This window comes from Panthera leo, chromosome E3, assembly GCF_018350215.1.
Source record: "Panthera leo isolate Ple1 chromosome E3, P.leo_Ple1_pat1.1, whole genome shotgun sequence".
Lineage (NCBI taxonomy): Eukaryota > Metazoa > Chordata > Mammalia > Carnivora > Felidae > Panthera > Panthera leo.
This window is the reverse complement of record NC_056694.1, coordinates 10,047,149-10,069,584: the sequence shown is the minus strand read 5'-3', so window position 1 is coordinate 10,069,584 and position 22,436 is coordinate 10,047,149. Positions and strand designations below refer to the sequence as shown.

At 49.4% G+C, this 22,436-nt stretch overlaps 1 protein-coding gene across 1 annotated transcript; it reads left to right on the top strand.

Moving 5' to 3' along the window:
- The first annotated feature begins 18,055 nt into the window (after positions 1-18,055).
- CLDN3 (claudin 3) lies at positions 18,056-19,434 on the top strand. The gene has a single exon (XM_042921813.1). It carries the CDS (start codon positions 18,411-18,413, stop codon positions 19,065-19,067), a length of 657 nt encoding a protein of 218 aa, XP_042777747.1. The 5' UTR covers positions 18,056-18,410; the 3' UTR covers positions 19,068-19,434.
- The last annotated feature ends 3,002 nt before the right edge of the window (positions 19,435-22,436 follow it).

Sequence of the window (22,436 nt, the reverse complement as noted above, 5' to 3'; positions counted from 1 at the left end):
ACGCTCACCGAGGAGTAAAAGACACCACACAGCCTCCCCCAACGGGTTGTATCAGAAGAGGTCACCCCCCACCATGCTGTCGGTGGAAACTACCTAAAGAACCAGAACTCCTATCCTTGTCCAGAAGTAAAGAGGGGCTCCCATCTTCCCCTCCGCCCTGCCCCGAGGGCTAACCAAGGCCAAATGGGGAACAAAGGACTTCTGCTTCTGCCTGGCAATATGAGGAAGCCCTTTGCCCTTCCATGGTAAAAATCATCACACGAGCAATTACGGACGCGCTTAAAACGAATGCAAAATATGGGGCGCCTGGGTGGCTCCGTCGGGTAAGCGCCCGACTCTTGATTTCGGCTCAGGTCATGATCCCAGGGTCATGGCATTGAGTTCCAAGGTGGACTCTGCACTGAGTGTGGAGCCTGCTTAAGATTCTCTCTCTCTCTCCTTCTGTCCCTCCCCTGCTCACAATCCCTCTTTAAAAAAAAGGGGGGGGGGTGCAAATCTAGATGCTTGGGTGGTTCAGTCAGTTGAGCATCCAACTTTGGCTCAGGTCATAATCTCACTGTTCATGAGTTCAAGCCCCACATCGGGCTCTGTGTTGTCAGTGAAGAGCCTGTTTCAGATCATCCAACGCCCCCCCACCCCCACCCCTCCTTCACATGCTTCCCCCACCTCTCAAAAATAAACTTTAAAAAAAAAAGCAAATCCAACGCCCCCCCCACCCCTCCTTCACATGCTTCCCCCACCTCTCAAAAATAAACTTTAAAAAAAAAGCAAATCTAAATATAAAGTATTTAAAAAAGAGAGAGACAACGGAAGAGGAGCAAAATAAACCCAAAGCAAATGAAGGAAGGAAATAACAAAGATTAAAACAGAAATCAATGAACTTGAAAATAGGGATCAGTGAAAGACAGAGTTGGTTGTTTGAAAGAAAATGATAAAAATGACGGACCTTTACGGGGAGCCTGGGTGGCTCAGTTGGTTAAGCATCCGATGTCAGCTCAGATCATTATCTTGAGGTTTGTGGGTTCGAGCCCCATGTCAGGCTCTGTGCTGACAGCTCAGCCCAGAGCCTGCTTTGGATTCTGTGTCTCACTCCCTCTCTGTCCCTCCCCTGCTCACGCTCTGTTTCTCAATAAAAAATAAATAAATGTTAAGAAAAAAAGTTTTTTTAATAAAAAAAATGACAGACCTTTAGTAAGGCTGGGAAAGAGAGAGAGAGAGAGAGAAGACAAACTTACCAACAGGAATAAAACAGTAGCAATCATCCAGACCCTACAGACCATCCAAAGGCTAATAAGCAAATATTATGAACAGCTCTACAACATAAATTCAACAACTTAGACTAAATGGTCCATTTTTCAAACAGACACACACACACTACAACTCACCCAATATGAAATAAATAATTTAGATAATTTGAATAGCCCTGTAAGTATTAAGGAAATTAAATTTGCAACTTGAAACTCCTCAGAAAGAATTTCTAGGCCCAGTTTTCACTGGAAAATTCTACTGTGTTCATCAGGGTCATCCAGAAAGAGGACAGACAAGGAGAGAGGGAGAGAAGTTAAAGGAAATGGCTCGCCCCGTCACGGACACTGAAGCTTCCCTTGGTCTCCCATCCGCAAGCTGGGGAAGCAGGAAACCAAGTGGTATAACCCAGTCCAATTCCAAAAACCTGAGAACGGAGAGGTCTGTTGTGTGAAAGGGAGGTAGGTGCAAAACAACGTCCAAAGGCCAAAGGAGCTGCACGGCTGAAGAAAAAGGCCAAGTACAGCGTGACCAAAAATGGCTTAAGGCGACTAACGGACAGAAGCGTGTCTTGGAGTGTTACAAGATGAGTGAATCTCCACAACCCCACCTCCCTTAAGACCTGCTTTTGTAGCCCTAGAGGCTGTATACAAACTGGAGGACCTACCCAAGAAGAGAATGTTTAAGAATCACGTGTGTCATAGTCCTATCCCCAGGGCAGATCAAGCACATGATGCCTCAAGGGTGTCCTTAAAGATAGGGTTAAACAAAAGGAAAGAATGGGGGTGGGGGAGAAGCCTGCGCTCAAGAAGGTGTCAGTAGAGCAGGTGACTCGATCTCCTGGTTGTGAGTTCAAGCCCCACGTTGGGCGCGTAGCCTACTTAAAATAAATTTCTTTTTTTAATGTTTCAGGTGACAGAATGATCATCATGGTGATTTAAACATTTCGTTTAATATTACCCTGATACCCAAACCAGACAAATACAGTACAAAAATTGAAAACTTCAGACCACTATTGCTCATGAATATAGACTTAGAAATCTTCAACAACATATCAGCTAATGGAATTCAGCGCATATAAAAAGAACTATACACAATGACAAGTGGAGTTTATTCCAGGCATGCATGACCAGCTCGTTATTCAAAAATCAATAATGTAATCCAGCCCATGAGCAAGCTAAAGAAGAAAACTCACATAATCATTTCAATTGATGCAGAAAAAGCATCTGACAAAGTTCAACATCCATTCATGGTTTAAAACAAAAAACAGGGGCACCTGGAGGGCTCAGTCAGTTAAGCATCCGACTTCGGCTCACGTCATGATCTCACGGCTCGTGGCTTGGAGCCCTGCGTCTGGCTCTGTGCTGACAGCTCAGAGCCTGGAGCCTGCTAAGGATTCTGTGTCTCCCTCTCTCTCTGCCCCTCCCCTGCTCACGATCTCTCTCTCTCTCTCTCTCAAAAATAAATATTTAAAAATTTTTAAATAAACAAAAAACTCTGAAAAATAGGAATAGAGGGGAACATCCTTAACTTGATTAAGAGCATCTTCAAAAAAACCTACAGCTAACGTTCTACTCAATGGTCAAAGACTAGATGCTTGCACCCCAAGATCAAGAATGCTGGTTCTTCCCACCCTTATTCAGCTAGTGCCAGAAGGTGTAGCCAGAGCAGTAAGGCCAATCAATCAATCAATCAATGAATGGCAAGTGTACAGATGAGAAAGGAAAGGATAAATCTATCCCTATTTGCAGATGACATGATTGCCTCTGTAGAAAACCCCAAGAAATCTGCAAAACCCCTCCTGGAATAAGTGAGTTTAAGAAGGTCTCAGGATACAAGATAAACACATAAAATTAAACACAAAAATATAGGTTTTGCCCTTTGGAAGACCCTGTCAAGAGGACAAAAAGACAAGCTAGCGTGGGATCAACAACTATGTTAAAATTAATAGAGAAACTTCGCTAAAATGGAGTTGGAAGCGCAGCAGGGGGACTTCTCTCATGTCCTACCACTTACTACCAATTGCAAATCCAACAGGAAGAGACTTACAAGCTGATGCTTTCACTACCCCAGCCCAGGAGGAAAGGCTTTCTTCCTCCCTCAGCAACAGCCCAGCCAATGAGAGACTGTCCCCACTCAGCCAATGAGAAGCCACGATACTCTGAGCTCCCAGTTTCCTCCAATGGACTTATTTATAACAGTCTTCTCAACTGACCCCTCTTTTTCTATAAAAGAGCGTTTGTTCTTCATTGTTTGGGGGGTTTTGCCTTAGCTTGCTAGTCACGGATTGTAATTCTCTGTTATTCCCAAATAAAACCATTTCTGCTGGTAAAATAACCGGAAGTTTGGGGGCACCTGGCCGGTTCAGGCAATAGAGCATCTGAAGCTTCATCTCCAGGTTGTGAGTTTAAGTCCCACGGTGGGCATGGAGCCTACTTAAAAAGATAATAATAATAAATTACTGTCAGTTTTATTTTTTAAGATTAACGGTTGCAAATCACACATTCAACAAAGGATAGCTATATAGGATATATAAAGAACTCTGGAGGCACCTGGGTGGCTTGGTCAGTTAAGCATCCAGCTCTTGATCTGGGCTTAGGTCTTCATCTTGGGGTTATAGGTTTAAAAAAAAAACTCTGAAAATTGCAGCGTTAAAAAAAAAATAAGCAATCCAATTATAACATGAGCAAAAGCTATGAACAGACATTTCAATAAGGAAGATACACAGATGGCAAATAAACACATGCAAAGATGTCTAACATCATTAAGTCATTAAGGAAATGCAAATTAAAACCATAGCAAAATATCGTTATACACCTATCAGAATGACTTCAGTAAAATATAGTGACAATACCAAATGTTGCTAAGGACGCAGAGAAACTGGATAGCCCACACATTGCTGGGGCAAATGAAAAATAGTACAGCGACTCAGGAAAACAGTCTGGCAGTTTCTTTAAAAGCTAAGCATGTACCTACCAGACAACCCAGAAATTACATCCGTAGGCATTTATCCCATACAAATTAAGACATGCTCACACAAAAACCAGCACATGAATGTTTTTCGGCAGCGTTAGTTGTAATAGCCCCAAACTGGAAATAATCCAGCCATCGTTCAAGCGGTGGATGCTGACACAAAATGTTTACATCCATACCAGGGAATATCACTCGTCAATAACAAGGAATAAACTACTGATACACACAACAGCCTGAATGAATCTCCAGAGAATCCTGCTGAGTGAACAAAGCCAATGCCAAAAGTTATAGTACGTGCTGTGTGATGCCATTTACATAATAACATTTTTTTAAGTTTTATGTATTTGAGTAATCTCTGTGCCCAAAGTGGGGTTCAAACTCATGACCCTGATGGCACAAAAACAGACACATAGACCAATGGAATAGAATAGAAACCCCAGAAATAGACCTACAAACGTATGGCCAACTCATCTTTGACAAAGCAGGAAAGAACATCCAATGGAAAAAAGACAGTCTCTTTAACAAATGGTGCTGGGAGAACTGGACAGCAACATGCAGAAGGTTGAAACTAGACCACTTTCTCACACCATTCACAAAAATAAACTCAAAATGGATAAAGGACCTGAATGTGAGACAGGAAACCATCAAAACCTTAGAGGAGAAAGCAGGAAAAGACCTCTCTGACCTCAGCCGTAGCAATCTCTTACTCGACACATCCCCAAAGGCAAGGGAATTAAAAGCAAAAGTGAGGGGCGCCTGGGTGGCGCAGTTGGTTAAGCGTCCGACTTCAGCCAGGTCACGATCTCACGATCCCACGATCCGTGAGTTCGAGCCCCGCATCAGGCTCTGGGCTGATGGCTCAGAGCCTGGAGCCTGTTTCCGATTCTGTGTCTCCCTCTCTCTCTGTCCCTCCCCCGTTCATGCTCTGTCTTTCTCTGTCCCAAAAATAAATAAACGTTGAATAAAAGCAAAAGTGAATTACTGGGGCCTTATGAAGATAAAAAGCTTCTGCACAGCAAAGGAAACAACCAACAAAACTAAAAGGCAACCAACGGAATGGGAAAAGATATTTGCAAATGACATATCGGACAAAGGGCTAGTATCCAAAATCTATAAAGAGCTCACCAAACTCCACACCCGAAAAACAAATAACCCAGTGAAGAAATGGGCAGAAAACATGAATAGACACTTCTCTAAAGAAGACATCCGGATGGCCAACAGGCACATGAAAAGATGTTCAACGTCGCTCCTTATCAGGGAAATACAAATCAAAACCACACTCAGATATCACCTCACGCCAGTCAGAGTGGCCAAAATGAAGAAATCAGGAGACTATAGATGCTGGAGAGGATGTGGAGAAATGGGAACCCTCTTGCACTGTTGGTGGGAATGCAAATTGGTACAGCCGCTCTGGAAAGCAGTGTGGAGGTTCCTCAGAAAATTAAGAATAGACCTACCCTATGACCCAGCAATAGCACTGCTAGGAATTTATCCAAGGGATACAGGAGCACTGATGCATAGGGGCACTTGGACCCCAATGTTTATAGCAGCACTCTCAACAATAGCCAAATTATGGAAAGAGCCTAAATGTCCATCCACTGATGAATGGATAAAGAAATTGTGGTTTATATACACAATGGAATACTACGAGGCAATGAGAAAAAATGAAATATGGCCTTTTGTAGCAACATGGATGGAACTGGAGAGTGTGATGCTAAGTGAAATAAGCCATACAGAGAAAGACAGATACCATATGGTTTCACTCTTATGTGGATCCTGAGAAACGTAACAGAAACCCATGGGGGAGGGGAAGGAAAAAAAAAAAAAAAAAAGAGGTTAGAGTGGGAGAGAGCCAAAGCATAAGAGACGGTTAAAAACTGAGAACAAACTGAGGGTTGATGGGGGGTGGGAGGGAGGGGAGGGTGGGTGATGGGTATTGAGGAGGGCACCTTTTGGGATGAGCACTGGGTGTTGTATGGAAACCAATTTGACAATAAATTTCATGGAAAAAAAAACAAACAAACAAACAAACTCATGACCCTGAGATAGAGAGTCACAGGCTCCTCCAACTAAGCCTGCCAAGTGCCCTTATACAACCTTCTTGAAATGACAACAGATGAGTGATTGTTGGCAAAGAGGGGGTGGGGTTAGGAGAGAAGTGGGTGTGGCTACTAAAGAGCAAATGAGGGACCCTTGAGGTTTGGAATTGCTCTGTATCCTACCAATGTCAATATCCTGGTTGCGATACTGGGCTATAATTCTGCAAGACGTCATCACTGGGGGAAACTTGATAGAGGGTATGGGGGTCTCTGCATTGCTTTTTACAAATTGCTTTATCAGTTTTTACAACTGTATGTGAATCTTTTTTTTTTAAGATTATTTATTTTGAGTGAGCCAGAGACAGCGTGAGTCTGAGAGGGGCAGAGAGAGAGGGAGACAGAGAATCCCAAGCAGGCTCCGCGCCGTCAGTGAGGAGCCCCACGCGGGGCTCGAACCCACGAAACCAGGAGATGGTGACCTGAGCTGAAACCAAGCGTCAGACGCTTAACTGACTGAGCCACCCAGGTGCCCCCCACTGTATGTGACTCTACCATGATCTCAAAATGAAAAGGTGAATTAAACAAACAAACAAAGATCATAGGTGGGGGGTTCCGGCAGCAAGTGAAGTACGCATGCCCCGCTGAGAAGCATTCTAACTCAGTCTGTAGAAGAACTTTGTGCTGGTCAAACAAAACTCCACGGGCTGAATTCTGCCCCTGGGCTGCCGTTTGCAACCCTTGGCCAAGCATTGGGAACACAGATTAGCACCGTGACCAAGTGAAATTGATAACAGAGTTTAAAACACACATTTAGCGATATGCAGAATCATTACTGCTTAGTCCTCATTCTCACACATCCGGACACATCATACACAAATACTGCACGTCCACACACACACACACACCCTCCACCACACCGACACCCAGATGCTGCCACCAGTTACAGGGTGACACTTCCTCCGAGGACTCAGCATCCACAGTAGGCACAGATGGGCTCCCTGGATACCCTCGTCCCTGGGCTCCACATGGTTTGCCCCCAGCAAGGGACAGGTGGGCCCCCAAACTCCTCAGGCTTAGGCTCTTCCCCTGCCCCCACCTCTGCACACAACTCTCACACTTCCAATGCTGGAGATTGCAAGAATGTGGCCCTAGTGGTGACTGCCTACGGGGGCGAGTAGAAGGCCAGCCAGAGCGCGCTGGGACAGGAGACACAGGAGGATGGCTACTCTCTGGGTTGGACGCTGGGGAGGAGATAAGAAACAGGCTAATCTAGCTGCAAGCACTCTTCCTTCAGTTCCTCTTTTCCTAGCCCCATGCTCCTTGGAAACACACACACACACACACACACACACCCCATTCTACCCAATCACACCTAGTGCCTCCAGCAGCCAAATCCTTCTCCACCCGCCCCTGCCCAGCTTCCTGTGGAACGCTTTCCTGGATGAGCACAGCCCCAGAACTCTCCTTCCAAACATCACTCAGCCCTGCAGGGTTCCTTGCTGAAAGACAGGAGGCTCAGGAGTGTGCTTTGGGGTGAGGGTGGGGGGGATGCATTGTGTCTGGAGCCCCCGAGCCTCAGCCTCCTCCCACCCCTTCACAGCCCTCTTCCTTCAAAGACAGCAACATCCTGCTCTCCTTCCCACACTCTGGGGCACGTACACCCACAGACATGCTGCAGGTCCTGAGCACAGTGGTGTGCGCTCTCTCTCTCTCTCTGCCTGTCTCTCAAAATAAATAACCATAAAAAAAAAAGCACCCTGTACTCATTAGCAGCCGCTCCCCGTTTCCTCCCAACACCCCCACCCCCCAGCTACCACCAGTCTACTTTCTGTCTCTATATAGATTTTCCTGCTCTGGATATATATATTTTTTAATGTTTATTTATTTTTGAGACAGAGACAGAGTGTGAGCAGGGGAGGGGCAGGGATAGAGAGGGAGACACAAAATCTGAAACAGGCTCCAGGCTCTGAGCTGTCAGCACAGAGCCTGACACGGGGCTCGAACCCACGAACTGTGGGGTCATGACCTGAGCCGACGTCAGACGCTTAACCGACTGAGTCACCCAGGCGCCCCTGGATATTTTTTGCAAAAGGAATCACCTAGCATGTCACGCTTTGTGACTGGCATCTTTAACTTCCCATAAAGTTGTCAAAGTTTATCCAGGTATCGGTACTTTATTCCTTTTTATGGCCAAATAATATTCCATCGATAGACATACCACATTTGGTTAACCATTCACCAGCTGACACTTAGGGTGTTTCCACTTTTCTTTTTTAATGTTTATTTTTGAGAGAGAGAGACAGAGAGAGAGCAGGTGTGTGAGTCAGGGAGGGGCAGAGAGAGAAGGAGACAGAGGATCCGAAGCAGGCTCTGTGCTGACAGCAGAGAGCCCGAGGCGGGGCTGGAACCCACGAACCGTGAGATCGTGACCTGAGCTAAAGTTGGTCGCTTACCCGCTGAGCCACCTGGGCGCCCCTGGGTGTTTCCACTTTTTGGCTGTTATGAATAACGTTGCTGCAAGCATTCATGTACGTGCTTTTGCGTGAACATATATCTCGTGTCCCCTGAGTACACACCTAGAAGTGGAAATGCCGGGGCAAAAAAGTAACCACCTGTTGAGGAGCTGCTGGACTGTTCTCAAAAGCAGCTCTGACATTTGACATTCCCACCAGGGTGTGAGGGTTCCAGTTCCTCCAGCTCCTTGTCACCACTTGTCTGTGTGTGTCTTTACGATCCCAGCTGTCCTCGTGGGTATGAAGTGGCATTTCTTCGTGGCTTTGACTTGCATCTGCCTAACGACTAATGGCCTGGAGCATCTCTTCATATGCTTCTCGGCCATTCGTGTGTCTTCTTTGTCTATTCTGAATGTTCGGATCCCGTGACCATTTTCTAAATTGGGTTATTTGTCTTTTTATTATTGGGTTGTAAGAACCGTGGTAGATATTAAGCACAAAGCTGATTGGAGCTGTTTGCCCAGAGCCAAAGTCTTATTTGCAGAGTCCCTGAAGTTTGGCCCCAGGGCACAAAGCTTTCTGTCCCTGATACCTCATCTCTGCGCGGCCCTGCCCAGGACGTCCCTATCCCTCAGCCTCAGGAGCAAGGCACCTCTCCTTGTCCGTCACACACACACCCCACCCTGTTCCCCCGTTCCCCCCCCCCCCCCCCCCCGCCCCGCCGCCAACCCAAGCATCTCAGAACAAACCCTTCCTCATAGGTGAGGATCTTGAGGCTCAAGGAGGAAAAAGTACCTGCTCAAGTTCACAGGCTGGGGAGGGGCAGCCGGGCTCACCTTTAGGTCTGTCCAGCTATACCCCACACTCGCTCCACATTCCCTGCACGTTTGCATGGCCCGCCTGGGTTGTTTTCTAATTTGCACTCCCACTGCGTCCATTCTCATCCCCGACCTGTGAGGTGGGTCATGTAGACGTCGTTTCCCTCATTTAACAGAAGAGGAAACTAAGGTAAGAGATGATACGACTTTCCTCGGCCTCGCAGCTGGCAAGAGACAGAGCACACAGCACCCCACCCAGGCACCACCAGCCAGGGACCCGTTCTCTGGCCCAGAGCACCTGAGCTCGGCCCCCCTACGCCCAGCCACACTGCCTGAGGCTTCTGTTTCTCTTCTGGCCCAAAGCCACCCTCACTAAACAGGAAACTGAGGGCAGCCAGCAGTCCAGTGAGGTGGACCCAGGCTTACGAAGTTCCTCTAAGGCAGCCCCCACCCAGCACCAGCTGGGCCCTCTGGCCGGGCACTCCCAGCCCTGCCCAGCCCAGCCCCAACAGGCCCAGCCCAAGACCTTTGCCCCTGAAAGAAGCAGGGACCCTGGTTTTCATGGCCCTCTGGCCCTGTTTACCTTACTCTCCTATCACCCCAGGGCCCGGGCACTTAGGGAAGAGGCTGCATGCGTGTGGTTTGACAGACATGGGGCAAGCCAGAAAAACGCTCAGGGCCGGCTCCGTGACGCCTCTCATCTCACCTGGAGGTGCCCCTGGTTCCTACTAGATTACAAAGCTCCCTCGCAGCAAATAAAACCGGCAGAAACCCTCGCCCGTTTGAGGACATTCTGGATGTCCCAGTGGAGCTGACATACTGGAGAAGAGAAAGGAAGAGTGAAAAATAAATTAGAAAACTCAAGTACGACGGAGGGTGTTTAACGCTAAGGAGGGTATGAAGTATGCAAAGGAGATAGGACGTGGTGGGGTGAGTGGCTGCAGGAAATCCAACTGCTGGGGCGAGAGGTGAGACCGAATGATGGGCAGCCCAGGCAGAACCACCAAGGCCAATGCCAGAAAGGCTCCAAGCAGGGTCAGGAATAGCCCGAGAACATTAATAAAGGGAAGCCTCCCTAAAGTGGACCAGGGATGCTAGAAGGAGAGGCTGGGGGTGGGGCAAGCCTTACAGCTCCATGTCTATTACAGGAAGCACTGTCCATTACGGGCCCAACAGGGAAGGACATACAGAACATCTTGCATCTTCTATAAGGAATCTGACCACCCCTGAAACTCAGCCAATGAGAAACCCTCATCACCCTGAACTCCTGCTTCTCTCCAATGGACTTCTGTTCAAAACAAGCCCTCCCAACTTCCTCCTTCTTCTCCATAAAATAATGCTCCCCTGATTTGTTGGACTTGCCTGTGGTTGGTTTTGCCCTAGTGTGCTTGTTGTGGATTATGAGTTCTCTACTATTCCCAAAGAAAGCCATTTTTGCTGCTGAAATACTGGGCAGTTTTATGGGTTCTTTTTAATGTTTTTTTTTTTTTTTAATTAATTTTTGAAAGAGAGAGAAACAGAGCACAAAGGGAGGAGGGGCAGAGAGAGAGGGTGGGAGACACAGAATCTGAAGCAAGCTCCAGGCTCCGAGTTGTCAGCCCAGAGCCCAAGGTGGGGCCAGAACCCACAAACCGTGAGATCGTGACCTGAGCCGAAGTCGGACACTTAACCAACTGAGCCACCCGGGTGCCCCAAACAGTTTTATGTTTAAGGTCAGCCTTTCTCGGTGATCAGAGGTGGGATCCAGAGTAGACCCCCAACCACTCTGGGGCTGATAAGCAGACAGGTGCCAATACCCACAGAGCCCAGCTCACTGCTTTCTCGCTGATCGTGGAGTTTGAGGACACCTGTTCTCCTGAATTTCAAGCCCTATGCTTTGTGTTCGAGCTCTCCAGGCTTTATTTGGGATCTGATGTAAGGTCTTGGTTCTTGATGGGTTTTTTGGTGTGTTGTTTTTTTTTTGTTTCAATCGATGGATTAGGAGCCAAAGTTAAAAGAGTTTCCCGGAGCACCTGGGGGGCTCAGTCACTTAAGTGTCCGACTTTGGCTCAGGTCACGATCTCTCAGTTTGTGGGTTCGAGCCCCCCGTCGGGCTCTGTGCTGACGGCTCAGAGCCTGGAGCCTGCTTCAGATTCTGTGTCTCCCTGTCTGGCTGCCTCTCCCCGGCTCGTGCTCTGTCTCTCTCAAAAATAAACATTAAAAAAGTTTTTTAATATACATACAGACAGACAGACAGACAGACATAAATAAAGTCCCAAAGTGACTGAGGACCCCCTGGCAACTTGCTGAATAATCTAACATAGTTATTCAAACCTACCAACCTGGTTTCTGAGATTTTTATCAGTCTGCATGCTTGTTGCTGAGGACCAGCCTAGCCACTGGATAAAATGAACTGAAAAGTAACATCCTGAAAGGGGATTTAGAGAGACAAGCCCCTAACTTTTGGCAAGATGCTAGAACACTCACTGGAAATCCCCGGCGAGCAACACTTTTTTAAAGGTATTAGTCCTACAGAAAAAAAAAAAAAAAAAAAAAAGAATATTCTGGTCTCCCTTTAAGTCCACTTGGGTAGCATTTAACTTTATGTTTGTTTATTAATGGCCTGAACCAGTATCTTATTCTTTCAGTTAAAAGGACCAGGATGGAACGGAAAAGTGACCACTATAGATTTAGTTAGCGTGGCAAACTGACTCGCTCACATCTTTAAAAGAAAGACCACTAAAATTCTCAATTTTCAACTCCGACAAATGAAGGCCCATAAACAAAACTAATAACCTTTTCAATTCTGCTATTATTGCAAAGAGCCAGGTCATCTAAAAAAATTTTTTTTAAGATTGTTACAAACTTAAGCACTCCAGGGGCTCCTGGGTGGCTCAGTCAGTTGAGCGTCGGACTTCGGCTCAGGTCATGATTTCACGGCTCGTGAGTTCGAGCCCTGCGTCAGGCTCTGTGCTGACAGCTCGGAGCCTGGAGCCTGCTTCCGATTCTGTGTCTCCCTCTCTCTCTCTGACCCTAACCCACTTGCATTCTGTCTCTGTCTCTCTCAAAAATAAATAAACATTAAGAAAAATTTTTTTTAACTTAAGCACTCCAGCTGCCTTCAGCCCTCTGGTCAGTGTTTTTAATGTCCCAGCAGTTCCCAGGGTCGGGGCTCCCAGAAACTCCAAGGGGCCAGGCATGAACCTGTTTCTGTCTTCATTGACACCGAAGCTAATTCTCACTGCTCAACCTGTCTGCTGTAAAGCAACCCTTATCTCAAAGTCCTAGAATAGTAGGGGTTCAAATAATAGAACTTTCTAATCAACCCCAACAGGTTCCTGTCTCTGAACCTACTCCCTCTTGTCCATGACCTTTGAGAGACAGGCACCCTTTTCTCCTTACTTCCTCTGCCCCTATTCATTTGCTGAGCCGCGATTTCTTAGAAAAGTAGTACTGTGCCAGAATTTGTTTCTCCTAAAAGGGAGAAATAATTCCAGAATTTGACAGAAGAGCCAAACAGGAGAAATAAATGGCCCTTCGGCATATTTTCTGTGCTTTGTCTCTGATGGCACCATAGTTGAGACTTGGGGACACAGATCATTTATTCCTATCAGATCAGGTATTCTCTTCTTTATGGGCAAGATCCTCAACTGATATTAGCAGAATCCACAATGCACCTCCCACCAAGATTCAAATAGATCCCTGAAAACCTCTTCCCATAATTAATCAATGCCGTAGAACTAAAGAGGAGCTTCGAGGCATCAAGCCCATAACAGACGATTACAAGGCTCAAGGCTTCATGAATCCCTGCACAAGTCCCTGTAAGGCCCCAATTATACCCATGAGAAAACCCAAGGGCCAAGGATGAAGATTTGTCCAGGACCTCTGAGCAGTAAATGACAGTTATCCCTCAGCACCTGGTATTCCTAACTCCAGTGTGTTATTTCCAACATCCACTCCCACTGAGAGCGTATTTTTCACGGTAATTGATCTATGTGGTACATCTCTAGTATTCCAGTTGATAAGGACAGCCAGTAACTTTTTGCCTTCACTTGGAAGAATGTAAATAACAGCTGGACAGTAATGCCCCAGGATTTCACAGAGAGTACTTCCTACCTTAAAAGCTGATGTGAAAAACAGAACGTTTTCTGCGGGCTCTATTTGGCCAAAATACATAGATGGTTTGCTTCTCTGCCCCCTTCCTCAAACCTCTTCACAGGAAGACAGCATCCATCTGTTAAGACTTTTGTCCTTAAAGGGACATAAAGTCTTCAAAGAAAAACTACAGTCTGGTCGTGTTTAGGTTAGATACTTAGGGCATCTGATCTTGGAATACGGGCTTACAAATGGACGCAGATGAAAGCCCTCATGACTGCTTACTGCTAACAGATAACCTTTTGACACCCACTGACAATTTACAAGACTCCTCTAACAGATGCAGATTTTTCATGGTTTATTTATAGTTCTTACTTATTTTTTTTTAATGTTTTATTTTACTTTTGAGAAAGAGAGACAGAGGGCCAGCGGGGGAGGGGCAGAGAGAGAGGGAGACACATGATCTGAAGCCGGCTCCAGGCTCCGAGCTGTCAGCCCAGAGCCTGACTCGGGGGCTTGAGCTCACGAACTGTGAGATCATGACCTGAGCTGAAATCAGACACTTAACCGACTGAGGCACACAAGTGCCCATAGTGATGGTTCTTATTTATAGAATGAAAATGGTAAATACTGTCCTGGGTATGCTTTTCCCACTCCCTTGAAGTCATTAAGGCAGTACCTTTATCTCTGGCTACTTCAGCCCAATGTCAGTGAGTTATAGGCTGAGTTATATGCTCTTACTCAGGCTTGTACTTTACCCGTGGGTAAAACCTCAAACATTTATACTGATCCTTGATATGCCTTTGAGGTAGCTCATGACTTTGGAATATTGTGGAAACAATGAGATGTTCTTATCTCCAATGGGAATAATATTAAGGATGACTCCTATGTCCAAAATTGATTAAATGCCACACTTTGGCCAGCTGCTCTGACTCTTAACGTTCCTGGGCACTCCAGGCTCGACTTCTTGAGGACCAAAGTAATCCACCCTGATGATATTTCCATCATCAAAATGGAAATGCTGCTCTCAAGGAGTCCAATAGCCAAACCCCTGTTATAGTCTAAAGCGATGGTTTCTCAAATGATAATTTTGGAGACATCAACAAGAGATACCTAACAATTGGCCCCAGAGAGGGAAAAACAGCTTTGGAAATGTATCATTGCAGGTTCCACAAGAAGAGAGAGAACTCTGGTCGGGACCAAATAATAATCGGCCCTACTAGAAATTCTAAAATTCCCAGTGCTTACAACCGTACACGCATTAAACCACTGGTCTACTGACAAAACGATAGCATTCGTGAATGAACATTTGTGGTGAAAAGTTCATAAGGGCCACAGAAAGTGCCTCTCTCACTTGCCCCACGTGTCCAAAGTATAATCCAGGGAAACCTGTTCATATAAATGGATTTCATACAGCTTCCCCATCTCACGGACAAATATGTTTTAGTTATGGTTCATATGCTTTCTCACTGGACCAAAGTTTTGTTGTGTAGACAGGCCAATGCTTCCTCTGTTAGAAAAGATGATCACAGGGCGCCTGGCTGGCTCAGTCGGTAGAGCATGTGAGTCTTGATCTTGGGGCTGTAAGTTTGAGCCCCACATTGGGGAAAAGAGATTACTTAAAAATAAAATCTTTAAAAAAGAAAAAGATTATCATGACCTGGGGAGCCCCTCTCAAACTTCACGGTGATCAGGGAATCCATTTTGCCGGTTGGGTGCTTCAACAAGTACTAATGGACTATTAAGACTCAAAGGGAAAAATTTGTAGAAACCCTCCAAACACCTTGACCTAAAGCATTGCTGTTGGTCCTCTGAAACTCAGACCCACCCCCTTAGCAACTCTACTCTCCCCCTACGAGGTAGTCGCAGGACATCCAAAACACTTGGCCTCTGCCTCCTTCGACCCACAGCGGATAAAAGGAGATATATTTCAATAGTGTAAAGGCCTGATGGCTTCTATTAAAAATGATCATGCTGGGGCACCTGGGTGGCTCAGCTGGTTAAGCGTCCGACTCTTGATTTCCACTCAGGTCACGATCTCGTGGTTCGTGAGATCGAGCCCCGCATCGGGGTCTGTGCTGACAGCTCAGAGCCTGGATCCTGCTTCTGATTCTGTGTTTCCCTCTCCCTCTGCCCCTCCCCTGCTCACACTCTGCATCTCTCTCAAAAATCAATAAAACATTAAAAAAAAAAAAAGTTCTCATCACAAGAAAAAAAAATTTTAAGACGAAAAAACAAACTTTTAAAAATAAATAAGTAAAAATAAAAACCAACTATTAACTGACATTGGATTCTTATACACATCCATGGTCTCTGAACTTACAACTTTACAGACTATTATTTGATAACATTTGTTTTCAAACCAGTCCATTTGAGATATCTATTTATTTATTTCTTTTTTTTTTTAAGTTTTTATTTATTTTTGAGAGAGGGAGGGGAAGAGAGAGAGGAAGAGAGACAGAATCCCAAGCAGGCTCTGCACCATCAGGGTAGAGCCCAATGGGGGCTCAAACCCATGAACGGTGAGCTCATGACCGAGCTGCAACCAAGAGTCGGATACTTAACCGACTGAGCCGCCCAGGTGCCCCTTCCTCTCTTTTTAAAAAGATTTTATTTTTAAGTAATCTCTACACCCAGCATGGGGCTTGAACTAACAACCCTGAGATCAAGAGTCTCACGCTCCACTGACCAAGCCAGCCAGGCGCCCAAGATAACAATATATGTGTTTTTAAGTCTTTGAAGTGTTGCTGCTTTGCATCGGATCTTCCCAATGCACTTGATTCCTTCCTCTCTGTGCTCTGGCAGTGTTTACCATTCTGCTTTCATGGTTGCTTTAGGCAGGGACTTCCAGGAGGCATATGTCAGTCCAGGTCTGCCTTCATAGCCAGAAACTTTTCTTCCCTAAGTTGGAATAAGTGCCAATAAACATTTTCAGCTGGCTACCTTCAGACCTAAGGTCCTGATTTAGAACCAACATACAGGTTGGAATTGTCACGTTACTTTTGATTCTGTACTTGTTGCCTATCAATCTTTCATTTTAAAAAAATGTACCCAATAAGATTATACTGGCTCCATTCTTCAAGATGACCTCCAACGCTGATAACCTTGAGAAGATACAGACCTGAGATGGGAAATGCCTGAGAGCTCTCCCTCCTAACCCTCCTTGCTATGCCAACCTGGCCTTAAGTGGTTTCCAACTGCTATGCACTTTCCTTCCAAAGTGGGGCGTGACAACCAGAAAAGGTCCTTCCAGGGACTCAGGGACAAAAACCACTATACGCAAAATACCTAATTCTTGATCAGCGATGCTTTCAAGGAAAGATCTTGATCAAAAGAAGGAAATGTGAAAATTAGTGAAGCAGAACTGGGGAGCTAGAAGGGGAGGCTGGCACTCCATGTCAATTACAGGAAGAATGGTCAATTACAGCCTCCAGCAGAAGAATCTCAACAGGACAGAATAATCAATTACAGACCCCCACGGCGAAAATGGTACATAGCATCTTCTGTAAGAAATTCACCACCCCTGCAACTCAACCAGTGAGAAAACCAGCATTATCCTGAACTCTTGCAATCCCTCCCAGCTTCCTCCTCCTTCTCCATAAAATAATGATCCTCCCCTTTGTTGGACTTGCTTATGGTTTTGCTGCAGCTTGCTTGTCCTGGATTGCAATTCTCTATTTCCCAATAAACCCATGTTTTGCTGGTAAGATAACTGGCGGCTTTACTTTTAAGGTTAATAGGAGGGAAGGCATTGTAAGTAACACCTCTGACTCCCCACTTCTGCCAGGATCAAACCTTTCACTACGATTTCATGAAGGTGGGCCCAGAGGGAGGAAGCACAAGGCTGCGCAGGAGGAGGGGAATCAATGAGGAGGAGGGACTTCTGGGAGGGGAGAGCAACTCTGCTACCAGGATCCAGGAGCTAAGGGAGGAGCAGTGGGGCTGGGAAGTGAATTTGAGTTCGGCGCTGGTTTGGGGCATCTTCTCGGTGTCTTTGGTGAGGAGTGGCGGATTTCTGGCTTCTGAGCGCAGACCTCCAGGGCCTGGATCAAGCCCGGATTGTGTGCCAGCAGAGCCTCAGAGGCCAGAGGGACCTAGGAGCAGGTGTGCGGCTCCCGGAGCAGCCGCCCACTCCGGAAAACAGCCCCGGCCACGCCCACTGGGCCCTTCCAGGCCCCATGGATCCCGGCCAGCTGGCAGAGACCCCTTCCCGACGACGCCTGTGCGAACGGCACCGAAAATGTGGGGAGGTCGGGGAGTGTCGAGCAGATTGTGATTTGCACCGCAACCCCTGCGAGCCCCGGAGAATTAGCTTGGGAACTGGGCGATGAAGAGCGAGGGGCGGGGTCGCAGGCCCCGGCCCCGCCCACTCTTGGCACCCCCCCCCCACCCCCCCACCCCGCGCGGTGCGCCACTCCCCGGCGAGTCCTTCCTCCCAGAGCGCTTGGTGAAGGTGGGAAGAGGGGCCACGTCACAGTCTCCAGGCCCGGGGACCCGCGGCTCCGCCCCTCCCACCCCCGCCGGAGCGCTGGGCACGGATCTAAGACTCACCGGCCCCAGTCCAGGGCCAGCCCAGTCGCCGCCGCCCGCCCACAAAGCCACAGGCAGGTGCAGGCGCTGCTTAGGGGCGAGCGGGCTGAGCGGAGCCGTTAGCGCGCGCCGTCCGTCCGTGCGTCCAAGCCGTCCGCGCGTCCGTCGAGGCATCCCTCCGTCTGCGCGCGGCAGCTCCCACCTAGGCCCGGCGGCCACGGCCCGTCGTCTTCCCGCACCCTGAGCCGCCCGGCAGAGCCGGCCTTGGCGCGGCAGCCATGTCCATGGGCCTGGAGATCACGGGCACCTCGCTGGCCGTGATGGGCTGGCTGAGCACCATCGTGTGCTGCGCGCTGCCCATGTGGCGCGTGACGGCCTTCATCGGCAGCAGCATCATCACGGCGCAGATCACCTGGGAGGGCCTGTGGATGAACTGCGTGGTGCAGAGCACCGGCCAGATGCAGTGCAAGGTATACGACTCGCTGCTGGCGCTGCCGCAGGACCTGCAGGCGGCCCGCGCCCTCATCGTCGTCGCCATCCTGCTGGCCGCCTTCGGGCTCCTCGTGGCGCTGGTGGGCGCCCAGTGCACCAACTGCGTGCAGGACGACACGGCCAAGGCCAAGATCACCATCGTGGCGGGAGTGCTCTTCCTGCTGGCCGCCTTGCTCACGCTGGTGCCGGTGTCCTGGTCGGCCAACACCATCATCCGGGACTTCTACAACCCCCTGGTGCCGGAGGCGCAGAAGCGTGAGATGGGCGCGGGCCTGTACGTGGGCTGGGCGGCCGCGGCGCTGCAGCTGCTGGGGGGCGCGCTGCTCTGCTGCTCCTGCCCGCCGCGCGAGAAGAAGTACGCGCCCGCCAAGATCGTCTACTCCGCGCCCCGCTCCGCCGGCCCGGGCACTAGCACAGCCTACGACCGCAAGGACTACGTCTGAGGGGCGGCCGCGGGGAGACCCCACCACCCCACGGGCGAGAGCGCCCACCGGTGCCGCGTGCGGCCTCTCCTCGGAGACCAGCCCCCCCTCCCCCCAGGTGCCAGGAGCTCTCACACTGGACCGGGAGGCACCAACCCCGCGGCCCCTTCCTGGGCAGCACACCCCGCTCCCCGGCCCCACGGCGCGCGGGGGACCAGCCCACACGGACAGTGAAACCTCAGCCCCTCCGGAGAGCGGGGCCGGGTGGCCGCCGCTACTTGCCCGCCCCGTCGGGCCTCGGTCCCAAAGCCCGCGTTGGGCAGGGACCGGCAGTCTTGGAAAGGGCCAGTTGATATTTTTCAATAAAAGCCTTTCGTTTTTGCAGTTACGGGCGCCTACTTTCTGAGCGAGCGCCGACAGGCCTCCACCTCCCTACCCAACACCCGCCCCGCAAGGGTTGGCCTTGGCTGGGTTCTGCTCTCCCGCTATGAAGCTTAGAGAAGGCAGAGGTGGGGTAACCAAGAAAGTGTGGTTCGAAACCGAACTGGGTGCGCCCTAGGTGGCCATTTGGCCTACGCACTGGGGATTCAGACATTGAAGGGCCAACCTAGAGAGGCATGAGCACTTCCAGCCTGCTGCATGGACAGAGGCATGGGGGGGGGGGGCGGCGGGGAGAAGCGTGGCCCCGGGCCCTCCTCCCTAGTCTTTGCCTTCTGGGTTTGTGCTTGGAGAATCGTCCTCCCCTGTGCGGCTGCACATCTAATCTTCCCTCTCCGTGTGAAAGAGCACATTCAGTGCTATGATTTCATATTTGGAAGGGGGGAACAAAAAGCCCTATTGTTTTGGTAAAACAGCGTCAAAAGTAAAGCTGGGCGGCAGTTTCTCACCTGGAGGGGCAAGGAGGAAGGGGCCTCATTTTCTTCCTAGGGACCCCCAAGGGTCAGGATGCATGACCCTCTGGCGAGGCTGTAGGGCTTGAGTTTAAACAGGCTTGGAAGGCCTTGTGTCCGGGAGAAGGCGCAGGAGGTTCAGGTAGTAGGAAAGGGCGCCTGTGCCTGGGACCAGGAAAGAGAGATCCCCCCAGGGCTGGCCGCACAGCAAAGTGTGAGGGGAATGTGGTGAGGCCCAGCCAGGGCCCAGGAGGAGGCCAAGCCATGGAGTCTCAGATGCAGAATTACAGACTCTGGACCTTAACTCTGGGGTTTTGGGAGTCATGGAAGGACACGCCTGGTCAGATTTATGCTCCAAAATACCATCTCCAGGAGCCCCTGGGGAAGTGGGATTCCAGGAGGGAGAAGAAGGTGGGGACACCATCGAAGAGGGTCCACAGCCATCCTCTTGGAGATGGTGTGGCCAGAAAGAAGGCAGGGACAGTGGGGTCAGGAGCAGGGCCTGACAGGGGCTGGAAGGAAGCAAGATGAGGGCTTGAGAAGCATCTCGATAGGTAGGGTGAGGGAGATGGAAACATTAGGATAACCCCAATCTTCTGCCCTAGGTCATTGCTGGGATGGCTGGCGGATGCCATTTACCAAAATGGGAAACCAGGTTTCTGGGGAAAGATGATGGTTTCAGTTTTGAATGCACAGAGTTTGGCAAGCCTGTTGGGCCTCCAGGCAGAGACGTCCAGGAAGCGGCAGGGCATATGTAAAGAACTGAGACTCGGGAGTGGCCAACGCCGGCTGTTGTTAGCATACAGATGGCACCTGAAACCAGGGTGACTGAGGTTGCAAAAGTGGTCAGGCAAGATGAGGCCCTAGGAGTAGCCGTGGGGTTCAAGGCAGCAAGGTGGTTCCTGGTGGCCTCGGCAGGAGGCGGGCGGGCAGACGCAGCAGGCGGAAAAGCCAGTGGGAGTTGAGGAGTAAAATCAGAACATCTGGACCATGGGCCCAAGACCTTTGCTTATAAAGGGAGTCTAGGCCAAGTTAGCAAGTTGACAGGGAGCAAGGATCAAGGGACAGGATATGGGATGGAAGAGAATGATTTCCCAGTTATTGTATCTCAGACTTCTCCACCTGCAGCAAAGCTTCAGCAGAAGGTCCTAGTGGCCACTGGGTTTTTCAGCAGGCTACTCCCCCCACCCCAGCTCCCCCCAAATTATCCAGTTAGGGAATACCGACATGTAGCCACCCTTTATGACCCAAGGAAGAGGAAGGAGGTTACGATGAATAGTAGGGACACCCTGGCTTTAGGTCATTCTCTATAAGATTCCAGGAAAGTTCAAGGGGTTGGGGTTGGGGGTGCTTTGGGGAAACCACTCTTCTAGCCTGAGGGGGAGTAAAGGTGAGGGAGGAATGAAGGGGAGAGGCTGGAGGGAGAGCTGGACCGGAAGTGAGCTCAGGAAAGGGGGAGGGCAGAGTAGGGGGGCCTCCGTGAGGGGAGGGGGCCCAAAGAGAAGGAGGGAGCTCAGTGAAGGGGAGGGGCTCAACGGGGAAGGGTCAGGAGGGAGGAAGCTTAGCAACAGGAGGTGAGAGGGAGAGAACTAAGGAGAAATTTCTCTGGGCCTGGCTGGGATGGAATTGATGAAGGAGTAAGGGGGCAGACAGGCCAAGGGGGTTGCATTTGCGCTTGAACCTCCACAGTCTCTGGCCATGGATGCCAGGTTGGGCCAAGTCAGAACCGAGGGGCACCTGAGTGGCTCCTTTGTCCCAGAGGGCCCTGCAGGTAAGAACAAGGTTATTCATTTACCACCAGCTTCCAGAAGGCAGCCTGAGCACAGCGCCTCCCGGGCCACCCTAGGGCAGAGATGCAGCCCAGGGCTGGAGCCAGCCTGCCCTGCAGCCCACCCCCAGTGCCCCTGAGCCAGAAGGATGTGACAGAGAAGGGAGACAGCCCCTTGGGTGGGAGGCCCTCAGCTCCTCCCCTGGCTCCCTGGTCTCTTCCCAAGCCTGGGCTCCCCGGGGCCCCCTGGGGGCAGTGAGGTCTCCTATCCCATCCAACGCTCCTCCCTGACCCGCGCCCGCGCGCGCTCGCGCGCGCGCACGCACACACACACACACACACACACACACACACACACACACTTGCCAAGCTCCAGGGCCTGTCCTAACTCTACCTGCTGTTATGCTTTTAGAGTTTAGGGTCTATACACGGGCATGCAGACCACAGGCTGAGGGGAGTCTCACGGGAAGGATCCGGGAAAACTTCAGCAGGCTGGAGGAGAGACAGGCATTTGATGTGAAGAACACCCTGGACTGAGAGAGAGTAGAGTTTCTAGATCTTTTCTCCGTGTGCCTCTGAGCACTTCCCTTCCCCTTCTGGGTCTCGGTTTCTCCACCATTTCAACCAGGGGGTTGAACCAGGTGGTCCATGAGGGCCCCTCTAACTTGTATTTTCCATCCCTGTTTTTATCCTTTTTTTAATGTTTTTATTTATTTTTGAGAGAGAGAGAGA

Excerpts from the sequence above, each read along its gene's own strand:
- CLDN3 (XM_042921813.1), top strand. The coding sequence starts at position 18,411 with ATGTCCATGGGCCTGGAGATCACGGGCACCTCGCTGGCCGTGATGGGC.